Genomic DNA, 18,965 nt, shown 5'->3' on the forward strand with positions numbered 1-18,965 from the left:
AGGGGACTGAAATGTTTGTGGCAAAAGGGGACTGAAATGTTTGTGGCAAAAGGGGACTGAAATGTTTGTGGCAAAAGGGGACTGAAATGTTTGTGGCAAAAGGGGACTGAAATGTTTGTGGCAAAAGGGGACTGAAATATTTGTGGCAAAAGGGGAGTCACATGCTTGTGTCAAAAGGGGAGTCACATGCTTGTGTCAAAAGGGGAGTCACATGCTTGTGTCAAAAGGGGAGTCACATGCTTGTGTCAAAAGGGGAGTCACATGCTTGTGTCAAAAGGGGAGTCACATGCTTGTGTCAAAAGGGGAGTCACATGCTTGTGTCAAAAGGGGAGTCACATGCTTGTGTCAAAAGGGGAGTCACATGCTTGTGTCAAAAGGGGAGTCACATGCTTGTTGCCAAGGGGGGAGTCACATGCTTGTTGCCAAGGGGGGAGTCACATGCTTGTTGCCAAGGGGGGAGTCACATGCTTGTTGCCAAGGGGGGAGTCACATGCTTGTTGCCAAGGGGGGAGTGTGATGCTTGTTGCCAAGGGGGGAGTGTGATGCTTGTTGCCAAGGGGGGAGTTTGTGATGCTTGTTGCCAAGGGGGGAGTTTGTGATGCTTGTTGCCAAGGGGGGAGTGTGATGCTTGTTGGCAAAAGGGGAGTGTGATGCTTGTTGGCAAAAGGGGAGTGTGATGCTTGTTGGCAAAAGGGGAGTGTGATGCTTGTTGGCAAAAGGGGAGTGTGATGCTTGTTGGCAAAAGGGGAGTGTGATGCTTGTTGGCAAAAGGGGAGTGTGATGCTTGTTGGCAAAAGGGGAGTGTGATGCTTGTTGCCAAGGGGGGAGTGTGATGCTTGTTGCCAAGGGGGGAGTGTGATGCTTGTTGCCAAGGGGGGAGTGTGATGCTTGTTGCCAAGGGGGGAGTGTGATGCTTGTTGCCAAGGGGGGAGTGTGATGCTTGTTGCCAAGGGGGAGTATCATTGGATCTTGGTGACATCTGGCAGAGAGTGGTGGGCTGCCTGGCTCTTCAGACTCTGATCAAGTCTGCAGCTAATTTGAAATATGACGCTGGCTTGCGAGCCAATCGGAGTTTGCGGTCTAGCAGCTAATCAGGAGTGGCAGCGGTGGCTTCTGATTGGCTGCTGGACTGGAAGCTTCGATAGGCTCCCGAGGCAGCGTGAAATTTTCAAATAGCCGCTGCACAGTCCTAATTAAGAAATAAAGTAGCGCTTACCAATGAGGGATAATCAAAGTAAAAAACATTTAATTGCATAGACCATAGACATAATTCATAAACATATAAGAACAATAAAATGGTACCATATAATATGGGGGGAAATAAAAACTCTCGAATGGCCCTCTCTGTGTGCCAGTGTGTTTTTGAAAAAATCGATAGGATCCGCTCCTATTGATGCCGCCTGAATAGAGTCACGAATGGAACGATGTAGTCCTTTTGGACTGGGGGTGCAAATCGCTTTCCACTGGATTCAATTATACACAATAGAACATGGGTATAGTTACCACTGTGTGTCCCTTTGGAGACTTGTATCCATGTAGGACTGCTGTAGCAAGCTGTATTCTCCGTTGAAGGGAGGAGGTGGATGAATTTTGCCTCCTGTGTAGGAATCACGATGGATGTGGAGAGCAAAGTGAAAGTGTCCCGGACATGTGATTTTCAATATGTCATCTGTCTGTCAGTCTTGTTTCTCAGCCTGGAGCAACGGAGAATACAGCTTGCTACAGCAGTCCTACATGGATACAAGTCTCCAAAGGGACACACAGTGGTAACTATACCTATCTTCTATTGTGTATAATTGAATCCAGTGGAAAGCGATTTGCACCCCCAGTCCAAAAGGACTACATCGTTCCATTCGTGACTCTATTCAGGCGGCATCAATAGGAGCGGATCCTATCGATTTTTTCAAAAACACACTGGCACACAGAGAGGGCCATTCGAGAGTTTTTATTTCCCCCCATATTATATGGTACCATTTTATTGTTCTTATATGTTTATGAATTATGTCTATGGTCTATGCAATTAAATGTTTTTTACTTTGATTATCCCTCATTGGTAAGCGCTACTTTATTTCTCTATTTGTTTTCTCTTTTTTAGGGACCTACTCAGTCCCTTTAAGTAGCAGCTCTTTTGACACACACCCCATATACAGCGCCCTCGGACTACCCTAGGGCAGTCCCATCTTGTTTGCTGCACAGTCCTAATCTAAAGGGCCCCATACATCAGCAATTAATTGTGACAATTTTCAGATATAGAGATGATTGCCACAATTAATTTTAGATGTGTGGGCTCCCCCTTTTGGCAATCCCAATCAGAATCGCCAATCGATTGCTTAATCAGGTTTTTAAACATGTTTAATAATCTGGTATTATCTGCGGATCTTTTTTAGATGTGTGGGCATTCCCAATTCGGTTTCTTCATCCATTTACATTATGAACAGCTGAAATGACAATCGATTGGGGCAATTTCCAGATATGAAGATGCAATCTTTAGATGGAAAAATCTGCCGATCACTGAAAAAATCTGTAATGTCAGGGCAAAGTCGGATAGATCTGAAAATCCATTTATCTGGCCAAAATATCCCAATATCTGAAAATCCATAAATTGTGATTACTGATGTATGGGGCCCATAAGTCTGACACTGCTCTCTGCCGGCTGTCGCTGCTTTTTCGAAGGAGGACCTGACCCATCCTCCACTCCTCCAGCAGTCGTCAATAAAATAGGTGGTATGTCTAATGAGTGGCCCGGTGCACCCCCTACCACCCCTCAGATTCCCCTATGTAATGGGCCCCATACATCAGCAATCACAATTTATGGATTTCCAGATACAGGGATATTTTGGCCAGATAAATGGATTTTACAATCTATCTGACTTTGCCCTGACATTACAGATTTTTTCAGTGATCGGCAGATTTTTCCATCTAAAGATTGCATCTTCATATCTGGAAATTGCCCCAATCGATTGTAATTTCAGCTGTTCATAATGTAAATGGATGAAGAAACCGAATTGGGAATGCCCACACATCTAAAAAAGATCTGCAGATAATACCAGATTATTAAACATGTTTAAAAACCTGATTAAGCAATCGATTGGCGATTGTGATTGGGGATTGCCAAAAGGGGGAGCCCACACATCTAAAATTAATTGTGGCAATCATCTCCATATCTGAAAATTGTCACAATTAATTGCTGATGTATGGGGCCCTTAAGCAAACATATATGCAAGGTTCCCTTACTAGTTACCGAAATCACTCTGACTGAAGTGCAATCTACCAGCTCTCTTATGAAATGTTGTCTTATGGCAATGTCTTTAGACTGGCCATAGTGTTTGGTGCTGGAAGACAAATCCGTTGCACCTTATTGTCTCATGCAATGTTCATGGTATACAAAGTCTTCATAAGACAATCTCTCTTTGGCTGATCCTGTGTGTACCGCCACATACTCTGCTTTGATAGTAGAAAAGGCAACAGTAGGCTGCTTTCTGTTAGTCCATCTGACTGCTGCACCCGTTAGCTTGTACAGGTATCCTGTGTATGAACGCCTCTTGTCCTCATCTGATGCCCAATTGGCATCACACACTTCCTGTAAGGTAAAATGTTTTTGCTTTAGTTTTAAGGAGCTAGTAACCATTGGGTGTCTAAAAATATTTTACAGCAGTCCATTCGGTAACATAACTGACTGCATTTGTAATATCTGGGCATGTGCAAACTCTTCTATAGATTGAAGGTCCAATGGCACTTGGATAATGAAATCTTCTTATCTCCTGTATTTCTGTGCCTCAATGTATCCTTATTTGTCAGCAATAACAGTCCCAGCATTCATATTTGACCCAATATAGACAAAAATCAGCTACCGTATTTATTTATTCTTCTTTTTTCGCAATCCCCACGCAACTTGACTAACAGGAAGCCGCTGTTTGACGTGGTAACAAAATGTTTTCTGGGTGTGTCAGAAAAAAATGCAGGCCTGCCCAAGCGGTTTAAGGGAGGGAGTGATGTCATTGACGGCCGGGATCATTCTGTCTGTCGCAGTTTGTGGAATAGTCAGAATTACGCACACTTGCACAGACCGGGGAAATCATTAAATTGTGAAAAAGTTGCGTATGGATTTGCAGATCAGGGATCCATTTGAAGACTTGTACAGGGCGGAATTTCACTCTGGGCGGTGGCTATCTGATCGCATGCCTCAGCAATTTCTCACAGCCACGATGCAGTTGGAATCAGGCCCATAATGCACAGATCCAATGTCTTTTTAGTTTTAAACTGGTGCTTTGCAACAATTTTACTTCAGCTGTCTGGCTCTTTGGCTGGCCTGTTTGATTTTCTATTAGATTCTTGTTTTCTGCCAACTTAATACTTGGCTTTTCACTTTCAGAAAGTATGTGTGTGTCGACTTTGTAGCATTATGAAGTAACCATTATGGCTCATTCCCTCCACCCTCATCGGTGTGCACTAGTTCCTGTGGTGCTGTCACTCTGGAGGCTGATTTTGGAAAGGGACAATTTGTTTGCTTAATTGTCCACGTTCTGATCTTTCCAGGTGGTTCTACGAAATGGGACCACTTTACAAACTTTTAGCCTTATAGTCTCAACCGGCTAGTATTAATTTTTTTTTTTTTTTTTAATTAGCAAATTTAATATGTAGCTGTTCTAGATCACACTAGTTCTGTACTGAAAGCTTGGTGGGATATTCAGCTGCTTACTTCCATGTGCCAAACCTTTCACGACCCTGTGTGCCTCATCCGTCTCTTTACTCACAAGTCTAAATTAGCACTGAAAACAGTAATGAAATTAGTCATTTTTTTTGTGAATGTTTCCATTTAATTTTAATTGAAATGCCATGCACAATGGCATTTCTCTAGCAAGTCTATCGGTCACAGGATATCCCCTTGAATGTTTAGTCTATTTTGTTTGTGTTTTGGCATCTTGCGTCCCTACGAATTTCTCTGGTCTCGTTCATCTTCAGAGATTAAGTAGAGCAAGGAAACCAATCAGCCCCTACACTAGCTCCTGCTTCCTGTTGTTTGTCATGTAGAACAACATGGCTTCCCATTAAACATTTTCCTTGGCCAATTACTGTTTCGGGCTTCATGCTTTTCAACCATGGCTGTCATTTTTTTTCTATATTTTAAGATGGTTGTTTTGTGGAAACCAACAATTGTAAATGTGTAAAATTTAAAGTTGACCTTTTACTAATTGCCTTCAAAATGTGTATGAGTAGAGAATTGCACATTAAAATATAACTCAAATTTGTTTAGTATAAACTTGGGGCAGTATTCAATGCTCCCGATTAACCGTTTTTTTTTGGGCAAATCAGGCTGCTTTCACTCCCTGTAGTGAATCTTTTTCATTGAAAATGTAATGGTGTGTACACACGGTCAGATGTGCCTTAAGATACTATCCACGATCCGATCAGATCGGATCGGAATCAGATCGCAAGGCACATCCGATTTGCATACAAGTCTGACTATATAGTGCAGATCTGCACTATATAGTCAAGGCAGACAAGACTTTCTGCCTTGCGATACGTGAACGCGCATCGGAATCGGATCGGGATCGCAAGGGTTAAAACCCTTGCGATCTGCATCCGATTCCGATCCGATGTTGACTATATCGTCAAAAAGTACCCTGTGTACACACCTTAATTCACTCTATTCAATGTTCAGTGTTTGCCAAAAGTGAACAGTGAATGCCGGCCAGTTCTCCGTTTCATGCTCGCCGCAAGTCGGTGGTGTATTTCAATTTGGTTTTCACTGTGATCCGCCGAGAGTGTATTCAATGCTAGGATGGCAAACTGCTTTCAGCATGATTTTCACCATGATTCACCGTTTTGCATTCAACATCTTTTTAAGGTGAACTAGAATGTGATCTTTTTAAAAGTTTTTTTTTTTTTTTTTTTTGGTGATATTCATTGCAGCACATGAATATATATATAAATTTTTTTTTTACACATGACATCAACAGGGAGAGCCGCTCATTACATATTCACTGCACACTGGTCCTGCTCATTACGTATGCACGAGCGGGACCAGCACAGCGGCTCCCTCCACCGTGTCCCCTGCCAGCTCTCCCGGCGGGCAGCTTGTGCTGCCTGTGTCCCAGGGAGCCTTCCTTCTCCCCCACAGTGTCCGGCACAGGCAGGGAAGCTTCCATCTCCCTGCCTTGCGCCGTCCCCCCGGATCCCTGCGGCATTCGCTGGGGGGGGGTTTAAAAGTCGCCGTCAGGGGCAGCGAGCCCCTGCGCTGTTGAATAGGATGAGAGGGAGGGCTGGCAGCAAATGCTCCAGCCCCCCGGAACTCAAAGGTAGTTAAATCAGCGCTAAGTAATAAAAAACAAGTCCAGCAGTATAAACCTCTGTTGTGAAACAAGGGGTTAATGGCTGTCACCAAAGTCCAATTTATGCAGGACTGCAGCAAGCTTAACCGACAAAAGAGGTGGAAAATCTAGATACAAACACATGGGAAGATGCGCCTCATGGTGCATTAAATACAATTTTTTAATAAAGCAAATAGTAGAGCCACAAGTTGGTATAAGTTTTGCTCGTACCAAAGTAAAAACAATGTGGGCTGGTTACCACCTGGCCTGAAACATATCACCAAGGCAAATCTGCTGTGCAAACCTGGTCCCACCATGCACAGATTCCTGCAGTGCGTCTCTCTGCTGCGTTGCGATGCGGCACCTGGACGGTCACTGGCTGAACAGGAGCAGCAGAATGATGAGTGTGGTAAGATACACCCTGACAAGTTTCGTCACTGGGACTTCATCAGAGGGTCAGACCATCTGATGAAGTCCCATGTCACTTTAAAAGTGATCCAAGCAAGGACAAGTACAAGGTACTGTACCGCAATGAACGGTTCAACACAACCGTTGTGTATATAAGCGTGATTCTCTGTGTCCTGCACAGAGCGTTGGAGTGGTTACACTCTTTCGATAGTTCAGCAAGCAGATGACACCAGGCCACCTCCTACGCGTTGCATCACTGAGGACTTTATCAGAGGGCTCTGTGCAGGACACAGAGAATCACACTTATGTACACTACGGTTGTGTTGAACCGTTCATTGCGGTACGTTACCTTGTACTTGTCCTTGCTTAGATCACTTTTAAAGAATAAAAATCTGTCATTTTCATATCGCACAATGGAGCGTTCCTGTTTCTCGATCCGGCGTCACTCAGTCAAAGAAACAGAAACACAGGGAACGCCAATAGACGCCCATGGGCGGATCCAGGATAAAATGACAGGGGGGGCACCATGATAAAAGAGGGTTTAGTCGGGGGAGGGGCGGTGTTAGTGGTGCCAGTGTACATGCTAAGAGAGCGGCTGAGAGAGGGTGGGAATGGGATTAAAAGTATGCAGGCCCACCATGGCGACAAAAGTGAAGGAAGCAGTTGTGCGCGCTCCGAAGGCGTGCTCCGGAAAAGGGGGTGTGGCCACTCAACAGGGGGCGTGTCCTTGAGTGTAGTGTACCACACCATAGTACCACACCATATACAACTTCTACACATTATGCAACAAAATACTAGACCCCATTATACTTGCCCCTTACACATGATGCCAAATGGAATGAACCAAAATTCACATAATTCCACATGGATTGTGTCAAAATTCACATAATGCCACACGGATTGAGCCAAAATTCCCATAATGCCAAATGGACTGAGCCAAAATTCACATAATGCCACACGGATTGAGCCAAAATTCACATAATAATACACGGATAGAGCCAAAATTCACATAATGCCACATGGACTGAGCCAAAATTCACATAATGCCACATGGATTGAGCCACAATTCATAAAATGCCACATGGATTGAGCCAAAATTCATATAATGCCACATGGATTGAGCCAAAATTCACATAATGCCACATGGATTGAGCCAAAATTCATATAATGCCACATGGATTGATCCAAAATTCACATAATGCCACACGGATTGAGCCAAAATTCACATAATGCCACATGGATTGAGCCAAAATTCACATAATGCCACACGGATTGAGCCAAAAGTCACATAATGACACACGGATTGAGCCAAAATTCACATAATGCCACACGGATTGAGCCAAAATTCACAATACGCTTCATAAACAGGGACATTGTCCACCAAAGGCGCGCATTAAACATTTACACCATAATGTCCATTACACGTTAAATTACACGCCATTATGTCCATTATGTATAATGCCAAACACCATAATGCCTATTAAAAATTATGCTACATAAATGCTGCTTATCTACATGCTCATTGCCAGAGGTTCCATGCTCGTTGCCATGTGGGATTACATGATCATTGCCAAGGGGGAATACATGCTCGTGGTACACTAAATGGGGGACAGCCGCCGCCAGGCAGAAGTGATAGCCACTGACAGTGGCAGAGCCTGGCTGTATTCAGAGCACTGCAGGTCCAGGCTATTTGAAATAATACTCCTTTCACACCAGAAAATGCATTCCCAGGTTGGCCCCTTTTACACCAGCCTAGTCCCAACATTTTCTGGTGTGAGGGGGAGAGAAAACCACCCCTCCCCCTTTAACCAGTTATCTCATTTAACCGGCTATATCTTCGGAACCAACTGACCCACTTACATGACACAAGTATCATATTGAAGAACTTTTGAGTGGGCTTTGAATGATTTTGGTCAAGTGAAACCGGAATGTTTGGTTCCAGAGTAATCTGCCCTCAAAGAACATGAACAGCCATTAAATTACATTTCAAATATAAAAAAATTGGTTTACATGCAATATCTCTGGAACCGATTGACCGATATGGACCAGCCTGGTATCTTATTGAAGGCCCAGTGATTTGGAATTGAATGAGATCAACCATAATCTTCTATGATGCCTGGGGGGGAACCGGCAGCCATCGGAACCGGGTGGGGGTCGGAATTGAGGGGTCCCATATTATCCTATGGTGAAAAAACGTTACAGCTTTGCCAGGCGATATCTCCGGTTCCCGGGGGGCTAGAGACACGGGGCTGGGCTCGATGGAAAGCCCTGGTCCTCAGCTACAAAATGAAATGACAGGGGGGGCACGTGCCCGGGTGCCCCCCCCTGAATCCGCCACTGTAGACGCCTATTGGCGTTCCCTGTGTTTCTGTTTCTTTGACTGAGTGCCGCCGGATTGTTTCTTTATTTGTTATACCACTACTGCTGTCACACATGTACAAACACAGAGGCAATCATAAGGTAGCACACTAGCTTTTGAAGCATTTGCTTCGATCGGGCTTACTAGTCTAATATATGGTGCAGTGAAAACATGGCTTTATTGGTTTTATTTTTAGTCTTGTGACATGGTGATGTTTTATTTAGCCGATGGCAATATGCCTCCTCAGTGAGTCTTCTCACTCCTCTGTGCATACTTAGGACATGAAGATCAGTAAATGGAATATGGAAACCAATGTAAAAGAGGAATACTTGAAAGATGAGCCTCTCTGTTGTAAGCAGCTTAGTATGATGGCAGGTTAATGATATAGGTTTTATGACATCTTTAGCCATGTAATCTGTTGGCTCTGTGGCAAAGTTAAGTACAGCTTAGTCTATAATGTAATAATCTCTGACGGCAATGTTTATACATGTAAGTGTGGTGTAGATTATTTTGCCTTGCTCTATATGCCGTTTCAAGTACCTTCTACCCATGGCACAACACACCATGCTGCCTAAGTCTACCTGCAGGGTAGTCGTTATTTGAGTTTCACCTAAAGTTTTTATATAGCTTTACTGATTTTTGTGTGCTCCCGCTTGAATAAACCCCCCTCCCAAACATAACCACAGCCCATGGTAGGGCAATCCATATGACATACTGTAGCTGAATATTATCAGCACTGTGTTGGAGGTAGCAGCCTGTCTGTACCGTGCTTTGCTGTGAACAATCAGCAGTATAGAAATTACTGCCCCATGGCTTGATAACCCAAGCACATGTGGGACCGATCTCTTATGATAATGGCATACATAAGAAGAGAATAAATATATTGTACCTCACTAATTTATGCTAACGTCAGTTTCTGTAGGGCTGATGCAGGGGTCTATGGTTTATGAAGTGGGAAGCTGTTCCACTCGCTGTATCTCTGCCCACAGCCACTCGCACCTTCTTTGTGCTAAGTACAATATAGGCATCTAACGCAGGCTTGCTTTCTCAGAACGCATATGACTGTGAACAGTGCGGAACTCTAGCTACACTCCTACAGGACAGAACAGTTGAGCATGGTTGCATGGTCACCGCCAAGCTCACGTTCAGAACCACCAATTTCACCTAAAACCAATATGCCAAGGCCCATCTGACTCCGAATCAGGCTGACATAAGCAATAGTGCATTCGTTTCTGCACTTGTGCTATATTCTATTCTTGCTATTTTGCTTCAGACTCAGTCAGGCCCGTTTTAAAGTTTCATAACTGCACAAATCAACTTGGCACCACTTGGTGTTCTGCAGACGTCCTACAGTCGCCCCACTTGACTCACTGCTATTTCTAGCAGCACCTCTACTGACTGCATAAAGGATACATTCCCCCGTCACAACAGGTAGTTCTGTCTGGGAGGACAGCATACCTTCCCCTGTGTCCAGAACGTTTTCCAATACTCCTCCAAGATTCACAAATAGACAAGTACCAACAAGATTCTAGCTTTCGTTTCTCTTTTGCACTCTAGAAAATGATTGATCAAATCTTATATATACTTCCAGGAGTTCTGTTTTTCATTGAAAGCTTATATGTATATCAAACATTGCTAGGATGGAAGCAGGGCCATATTAACATATAGGCACACTGGGCAGCAGCCCAGGCCCTACAGTTCTAGGGGCCATCAGGCAGTGGCAGGTGGTGGTCACACAATCAGAAGGACAAGCCTGCATTCTCTACCTGCCTCCCAGCATGCATTGGTGCATTACTGAAGCTATCCACCAATCAAAGGTAAAATGTATATGAATACTACTTATGGTGGAGAAGCGGTATCGGCACACCTGTTTGCACTAATACTGCTTCTCCTCCCCCATGTATGATTGAGGAGAAGAGCGCACGGTGTCAAGGAGACCTATACGGCACTATGTCAGGGCACCAGTGCACTGCTTTCCCGAGGGCCTACAATTCTATTATGATTACCCTAGATGGAAGATGCCCCCAAAATCAATTTTATTATTTTGTTCAATGTGTAGCCTTTCCTATCTGCAGATCTGTCATGTTGGGGGGGGGGGGGGGGAGAGAAAGTTCAGGAATTGCTTGCGTCACAGGAATGTGAAAACGAAGTAGCATTGCCATGTAATGTTATTTTGCCACTTTATAACTCAGCAAATACCAAACTGCAAATATTCCGGCTGTTCCCGTTTGTCTCCGCTCTCCTCAGATGCCTGGAGAAAGATTATTGATTAAGCTGGAGTTATATATTTACTTGTGTTATGCTTGGAATAGACATTCTTTCGTGACATTACTTATACGGTTTCTGCGGCGGTGGCTGATGAGGCACAACGCTGAGGTCATTCTTAAAATATTTGTTGCCTTTTTTTTCTTTACATACTCTTAATTATTGAGCTGGTGATGTAGTAAATGGAGACCTTTTTTTTGTCCTTGTGAAAAGTAGTCTGTAAATATACATCTAGAATTGCATCCTGTGATATGTACAGTACTGTATGTATCCGTGCAGGAAAAGAACGAATACTCTGTAGCGCCTGTCACTCCATTGCGTTCTACAATTCCAGTACTGCACTTCCAGTAGTAGAAACCAACATGCCCTATTAGGATTTTGGGGGCACTACTAGTACAACAAACTTGATTGCATTGTATTTTCATACATTTTTAGATCTTTTCCTTTTTTCCTGTCACCTGGAAAATTGTATCCTACAACTAACTCTGTTGCAGTCATAAGCAATAATACACAACAGCCTGGTTACTATCAAACTCTGAGGGCTACAAAACACTATGGTATCGGGGTAGTACGGATGGTGTAATGGTTAGCATTACTGCCTCACAGCACTGAGGTCATGGATTCAGTTCCCACCATGGCCCTAATTGTGTAGAGTTTGTACATTCTTCTGTGGGTTTCTTCCAGGTTCTCCGGTTTCCTCCCACAATCCAAAAATATACTGGTAGGCTAATTGGCTCCAAACAAATTAAGGTACTTATTTCCTAGCACGGCGCCCATCGCATCGTATACCATAAGACTAAATAAGGTATACGATGGTATGCGATGCGACGCAATGTTGTACAATAAAAAATTGTATGGTATACGATTGTATACAATGGTATACAATGCGATGGTATACGATTTTTTATTGTACAAGCACCCTGATGGTTCCTTACAATGTTAAATGCCCCCCCCACTATCAATGCCAACCCAAAGCGTGGCGAGTGCATCGAGCCTGCGAGGGGCGGCGGTACGCATCCTCCGACCTTTTCATACCCCCACTATCCACGTCGGCGTGAAGTTGATTTCAGATCGTGGCGTTTATTTCAGACAGTGTGGCGAGCACAGCGAGGGGACGCGGAATTCATGTAAAGTCAACTCCCCGCCAACGTGGATAGTGGGGGTATGAAAAGGTCGGAGGACGCGTACCGCCCCCCCCCCCTCGCGGGCTCGCTGTGCTCGCCACGCTTCGGGTTCACGTTGATAGTGGGGGTGGCATTGGGGTGCATTTAACATTGTAAGCACCCATTAGGGTGCTTATACAATTAAAAATCGCATCGCATGCATCGTATGCAGCTATATGGCATGCAATGGCATAAGATGGAAATCTTGGGGGCTGTGCTAGGAAACAAGTACCCAAATTAACCCTAGAATGTCTGTGTGTGCGTGTACATGTGGTAGGGAATATAGATTGTAAGCTCCACTGGGGCAGGGACTGATGTGAATGTTCAAATATTCTCTGTAAAGTGCTGCGGAATATGTGTGCGCTATATAAGAAACTGTAAATAAATAAATGTTATAGCACCTACCACTTGACAGATACATATTTATATAGCCAAGCACTCTTCAATCAGCCACAGGGTTTACCTCCTGGCTGATGTCGGCTGATGCATCAAAGGTTGTTTTTTTTAATCAACATTTGATAAGTACTATCAACTGTTGACACTAACAACATTCTGTCAGGATCTGTATTGTCAGTGTTCACATTTGGGGATTGTTGACATACACACCTGAGAGATCCTGTTCATGTCCCTAAAGGCCCCCATACACTAGGGCGACTTGTCCTAAGGACTTGATGTGCCATTTTTTACATGTGATAAATCGGATGCGATTTATCACATGTAAAAATCTGGGTGGGAGGCATCAGGAGCAGGCTGGCAGTGGGTACCTGTCCGGGGAGTGGCAGGAGCAGGGACTGGTCCGGGGTGCGGCACAAGGTGTAGCGGCAGGCAGCGGATGGTTGTGGGTACCTGTCTCCCAGACTCCTGACTCCCAGAGTGGGTACCTGTCCGGGGAGCGGCAGGAGCAGGGACTGGTTCGGGGAGAGGCACAAGGTGTAGCGGCAGGCAGGGAGCGGGGACCGCGGCGCAGATGCTGAGCAGAGACCGGGGGCGCGGCGGGAGAATAGAAGGAAATCCTATTCAAAAGACTGAGCGGCCGCTGATTGGCTGGGAACTCAGCCAATCAGCGGCCACCCGGTCTTTTGAATAGGATGGTTTCTATTCTCCCGCTGCTCTGCGGTCCCCACGGCGAGCGGGAGAATAGAAACTCCCGCTCCCTGCCTGCCGCTACACCTTGTGCCTCTCCCCGGACCAGTCCCTGCTCCTGCCGCTCTCCGGACAGGTACCCACTCCCAGCCTGCTCCTGATGCTCCCCCCCCCCCAGACGGCTGCACATGATTAATCTTATGTGCAGACCGTCCGACATCTGGATCTGATCCGATGCGCACGGGACTGCGCATCAGATCAGATCAGATGTCATACCCTACGCAATTTGGCCAATTTCACCCGATTTCTCGGTCCAATCCTCCAGAATCGGGTGAAATCGGGGCCAAATCGCGTAGTGTATGGGGCCTTAACCCAAAGTTGGCTAACAGCTTATCCAAACCACCCAATCAGAATGTGCAAACTTTTCTGTTGCACAGATGCTTCAGTGGACAACAGTGGGAAAGAACAAATGGGGACATTACTGAAAGGCATATAGTTCAAAAGTAGGCTAGCGGTGCTGTTTCACCACTTTTTTTTTAATGATCTATCTCTTAATTATATTGCTAAAACTGATGTTTATCTTTTGCTAAGTGATATCGTAATGATGTGACAGTTTGCCTTTAAGCATGTGAAGAATGTCCCTGCATTGCTGCAATCTTTGCATAATAACCTAAATTACATAAATTAACTATTTGCAAAATGATAATTCTCGCCAGAGGGCTGGCACACTACCAAATGTGTAGGCTGCAATTAAATATGTTTTTTTTTTTATTGTTTTGCATTCAAAAACTCGCTCATTGCTATGCATTAACTGAAAGACAGATGCAGAGGAGGAAATTAATTTCATGGCGAGTACAGAAGCGCTACTGTCGGACTCAATAGTTGGAACAATAATTGAAGTGAAAGAAGGAATGTTAACAGGCTCAGATATCATAGGCTTCCAAATTTGACATTTAAGTTGATCCACAAGCAGGCTTCTTCTCTGTGGATACAAAAAAAAAAAAGAAAGTAAAACATTACTACCCTGCAGCTTATTAAAATGTGTATTGTGGCTTGGCTGAAACTCATCTGGATTAGAACTCATTGTCCTTTGCTGTGTGGCTCCTAGACCTCTTGAAGGGATGCGAGACATTTGTCTGCTGTGAATCAGTTGGTGGTGCCACAAATAGGTCTTGCTAGAACCCTTGTGTGCAGAGAGTTGTTCGGGGATACAGCGTAAGAATGGCGTGCTCGTTGTAAATCACTGATTCCCTTTTAAACAAGGTTACAACGCTACTTTAAAGGTGCCAGGCTTGTTAAATCTGTGACAGTCCCTGTCTAACTCCTGGACAATGGGCGGAAAAATGCATAACAAACCAATTTTTGCTATCTTCCCTCTATTACAGTTCTAAAGTATCCCTAATACAAAGATTGGATCTTCTTTTGAGCATTTTATAGAATATTTATTATGTCTCTTATTAGACATAATGGTGTTTTTTTTTTTTTTTTTTCATTTTTTGTCCCAACATTTTGTTATTAGTTTGCTCAAAAGTGTTTATGTAGCTTTTTTACATTTCCTTTATGTACTTTTTATAACTTTTTTTAAAACTTTTTTTAAGCATGCAGACTTTATGTAAGTGCTAGCAGCAGCAGCCAGTAAATACATTCACCACCAAAAGCCAAATATCAAAAGAGACCGTAACAAAAATCACTGTCTGTAAAAGGAAACAGTGCGCTCTTGTATCTCTTTGTACTCCCCTCCTTTCCAAGTGTTTACTTACAAGTGTACTCCACAGACTCCAGCCTCAGTTGCCATTAGCATTGAAATGAAAAGGTGAGTTAATGATTCATTGGCTCCCACTGACCTCTGAAATAGCTGTGGACCATGATGCAGCAGCACATTTTGGTACATGTTTTCCCCCTGCCTTCCCTCATCTGATTTGATATGTACAGCCTGATCTGTCTACATGCCTGAGCGCCTAGAGAGCAAACGTTTACAGCCTCTCCCTCCCCTGGGTAGAGAGGGCAACTCGATCCAGTTCTCTTCATTACTCTATTTTACATCATCTGTGTGGTTTTTAAAGACTCTTCCAAGCTGCTTGTTGCTTCTGTACCGTTCAAGTGTTTTCTTTTCTCCATTGAAAAATGGATTCGGATTCGGATTCTCCTTTCAACTACTCCTGGCCCTCCTTTCCCAAAATGAGGATTCACCGGAAGCCAACCAAACAAGGTAGCGACAAACACAGCCGGCAACATATTGGTTTTCCCTGTAGTTTTTTTTTTTTTTTTTTTTTTACCTGTATGAAAATTGTTGTGTACACAAATTTGTTTGTAGGTATATATTTTAGGGAGCTACAGTACTTGGCTAAACCTATAGTAGAGAGAGGTGTCATTTTTAGTCCTATAATACCAGAACGGTTTCTATGCATCTTTTATATTTTCTCTTGTTTTGTTTTGCTACTGTTTGATGTTATGTATTGTACTTTTCTTGACATTATTTTAATTGAATGCAAATAAGCTGATTGGATGGCACATTCTCTCTCATCTTATCTATCTCTCTCTCTGTGTCTCTCTCTCTCTCGGGTTAGTACATATGACCCTTTACCTCTCCCCACCTTATTTCTCTCCAAAGGTTTGATACATCTACCCCTTAACATTTCACCTGTTGGCTTTTAGAGAATGTTGACAGAATTGTTGACATTATTGTCGACCCTTTGACTGTCCCCCTTATGGAATCTACATCCCCGCCATGTTCCTGTCTTTACAACAAAATAAAACATTAATGATTGTTTTCATATGTGCCTGTGAATGTCCTGTCAGTCACGTGCTCCAATTTCCTCCTACTGTATATCCCAGCACGGATGGTGTAATGGTTAGCATTACTGCCTCACAGCACTGAGGTCATGGGTTCTATTCCCACCATGGCCCTAACTGTGCGGAGTTTGTATATTCTCCCCGTACTTGCGTGGGTTTCCTGCGGGTACTCTGGTTTCCTCCCACAATCCAAAATCATACTGGTTGGTTAATTGGCTCCTAACAAAATTAACCCTAGATGTGTGTACGTGTACATGTGGTAGGGAATACAGATTGTAAACTCCACTGGGGCAGGGACTGATGTGAATGTTCTAATATTCTCTGTAAAGTGCTGCGGAATATGTGTGCGCTATATAAGAAACTGTTAATAAATAAATATCCCCAACCTAGCTTGTCTTACTAGGTTTGGCAATGCAAATACGACCTTTAAAAAAAATCGAATCTGCATGAGGGGGGTCCGGGATTGAATACTAATGGCCGATGTTTGTGCCTGGTGGAAATATTGGCCAACATTGAATACTGCCCTACGCATCAGAGAAGGCAGCCTGGTTGCAGTGACATACATGCAACACTCCCATTACATACTAATGTGGCACTTCCTACCTGCCAGATATTGGGTGCCACATGTGGGTGTTATGTTGATATTGGTGACTTCAGTATATGCTGAAGATAAAACTTATTTGCGATGTACTTTTTTTTTTTTTTTTTTTAATCATCCATCACTGTAAGCGAAAGCGTTAATTACAGGCTTACCCTCGTTATTGCAGAGACATAATCATGTAATTTGTATAGCAGTGTGCAGGAAATCTCTCCAGCCATAATATCTGTGCTACATCTCCATTATTGCTGTACATCTAAAAACTGGTTTGATTAATTGTCCCAAAAAATGTACTGGAAATAAGAGCTGCATTTCCTAATCTGCTGCATCTATGCACCGTGCGTTCTGCACTCCACGTGAGGGGTTAACAATTACCCTGGGGGTAAAACTGTGCCAGATGTTGTGTAGATTTGTCTCATTTCATGTGTTTGCGTCATTCACTTGATTACAGTTCCTGTGGCAGACATCACATTGACTTCCTAGCTGGTAAATATATACAGCAATGTCAGAAATTCTGTTTTCTCTTCTTATCTAACAAGTTCTGAGTATGAAAGGAATATACAACCGAATGGGCTGCAAAAGGGCCCCTGTAAAATAACCGGGGTCCGATGACCTGGAAATCTCCAGGTACCAGTTTTAACCCCGGTCCTGCCTTCAGTGTAATGAGGGTTTCAGGCCGCTGTGACATGACTTGAAACCCATGTTCAGTAACCCAGGCTGGACCCAGGTTTTGGTGTGAGAGGGGTATAGGTTATCCACCTGATTGTTCTCTCCTCGGTTTGCCTATTGAGTGCTTTAGCGTCCTTACACCTACTTTGTGGAACCCCCTGTGTCAGCCACCAATAGCAGCTCAGTCTCTCCCACCTCTTGTTGGTGAGCGGAGAACAGGTGTTCCTGCACATGCAGGTTTAGTATCGGCAATGTGTGTAAAGGGCAGGCACAGCAGGTGTACTGGTGTACAATTACCTGCAATGAAATGAATGACAGCCAGGGCATCTCGTTTTCTGGGACATCTTTATTTACCTCTTGTACAGCTCACACAGGTTCAGAGGCATAAGTCCTGACATATAGGCCCTTATTCAGATCTGATTGCAGTACAAATTTGTTTGGAAAATGGGCAAAAGCATGTGCATTGCAGGTGGGAGAGATTTGACATGTGCAGAGAGAGTTAGATTTTTAAATTGCAGTGTAAAAATAATGAAGCCAGTATTTACCCTGCACAGAAACAAAATAACTCGCACAATAACTACCGTATATACTCGAGTATAAGCCGAGGGACCTAATTTTACAACAAAAAACTGGGAGAACGTATTGACTCAAGTGGGACCATCACTCGAGTATAAGCCGAGGGGGGCTTTTTCAGCATAAAAAATAAGTAGGCTTATATCGAGTATATATGGTACTCTCTCTGCACATGTTACATCTGCCCCACCTGCAGTGCACATGGTTTTGCCCATTTTTCCATTTTTGTACTGCGATCAGATCTGAATAAAGGCCATAGAGTGACTCTCCCAGGTGTTTCTGTCTGCAATCACCCATGAACACTCTATTCAGCTCCTGTACAGGTTGGGAACCTACTTCCATGACCTCACTGGCCTCTGTGTGCTGGATTCAGAGGTGCAACCAATGTCCGTGTTGGATGCAGTAGAGCATTTTTATTTTCCTGTTGTGCACGCACTAAAGCCACTCTATGCGCATGCGCTGCAATTGATTTAATGATGGTGCACAGACACAGAGGATTTATAAACAACGTGAGTGACAAGTAGTCAGTGTTTGAGTGGAAGGGAAATATATATATATATATATGGGGGGGGGGGGTGTAGAAAAAATGCAGGACTTTTGGGATGTTGTCTGAGTGTTCCCATTCAGGCACTGCAGTGTCTGATGTGAGATACTAGAAAGGAGCGTATCTGTACACAAGATGGCGGCTAAGCTACTAGCATATTTGTGCAAGGACTTGGCAAAACGAAATTGCAGCTTGCATG

General features: G+C 43.8%; 1 protein-coding gene across 3 annotated transcripts in view; it reads left to right on the forward strand.

Moving 5' to 3' along the window:
• ARHGEF28 (Rho guanine nucleotide exchange factor 28) overlaps positions 1-18,965 on the forward strand; it is a 229,529-nt gene that overhangs the window by 108,079 nt on the left and 102,485 nt on the right. The window contains exon 1 of one of the 3 annotated variants that reach the window (XM_083151904.1): positions 15,486-15,798. The exons of the other annotated variants lie outside the window; for them this stretch is intronic. Coding sequence (XP_083008030.1) covers positions 15,714-15,798 — 85 coding nt within the window. The 5' untranslated portion in view covers positions 15,486-15,713. Of the gene's footprint in view, positions 1-15,485; positions 15,799-18,965 lie in introns of those variants that run through there. 3 annotated transcript variants of the gene reach the window in all.

This window comes from Crinia signifera, chromosome 1 (genome assembly GCF_055691185.1).
Source record: "Crinia signifera chromosome 1, ASM5569118v1, whole genome shotgun sequence".
Taxonomy (NCBI): domain Eukaryota; kingdom Metazoa; phylum Chordata; class Amphibia; order Anura; family Myobatrachidae; genus Crinia; species Crinia signifera.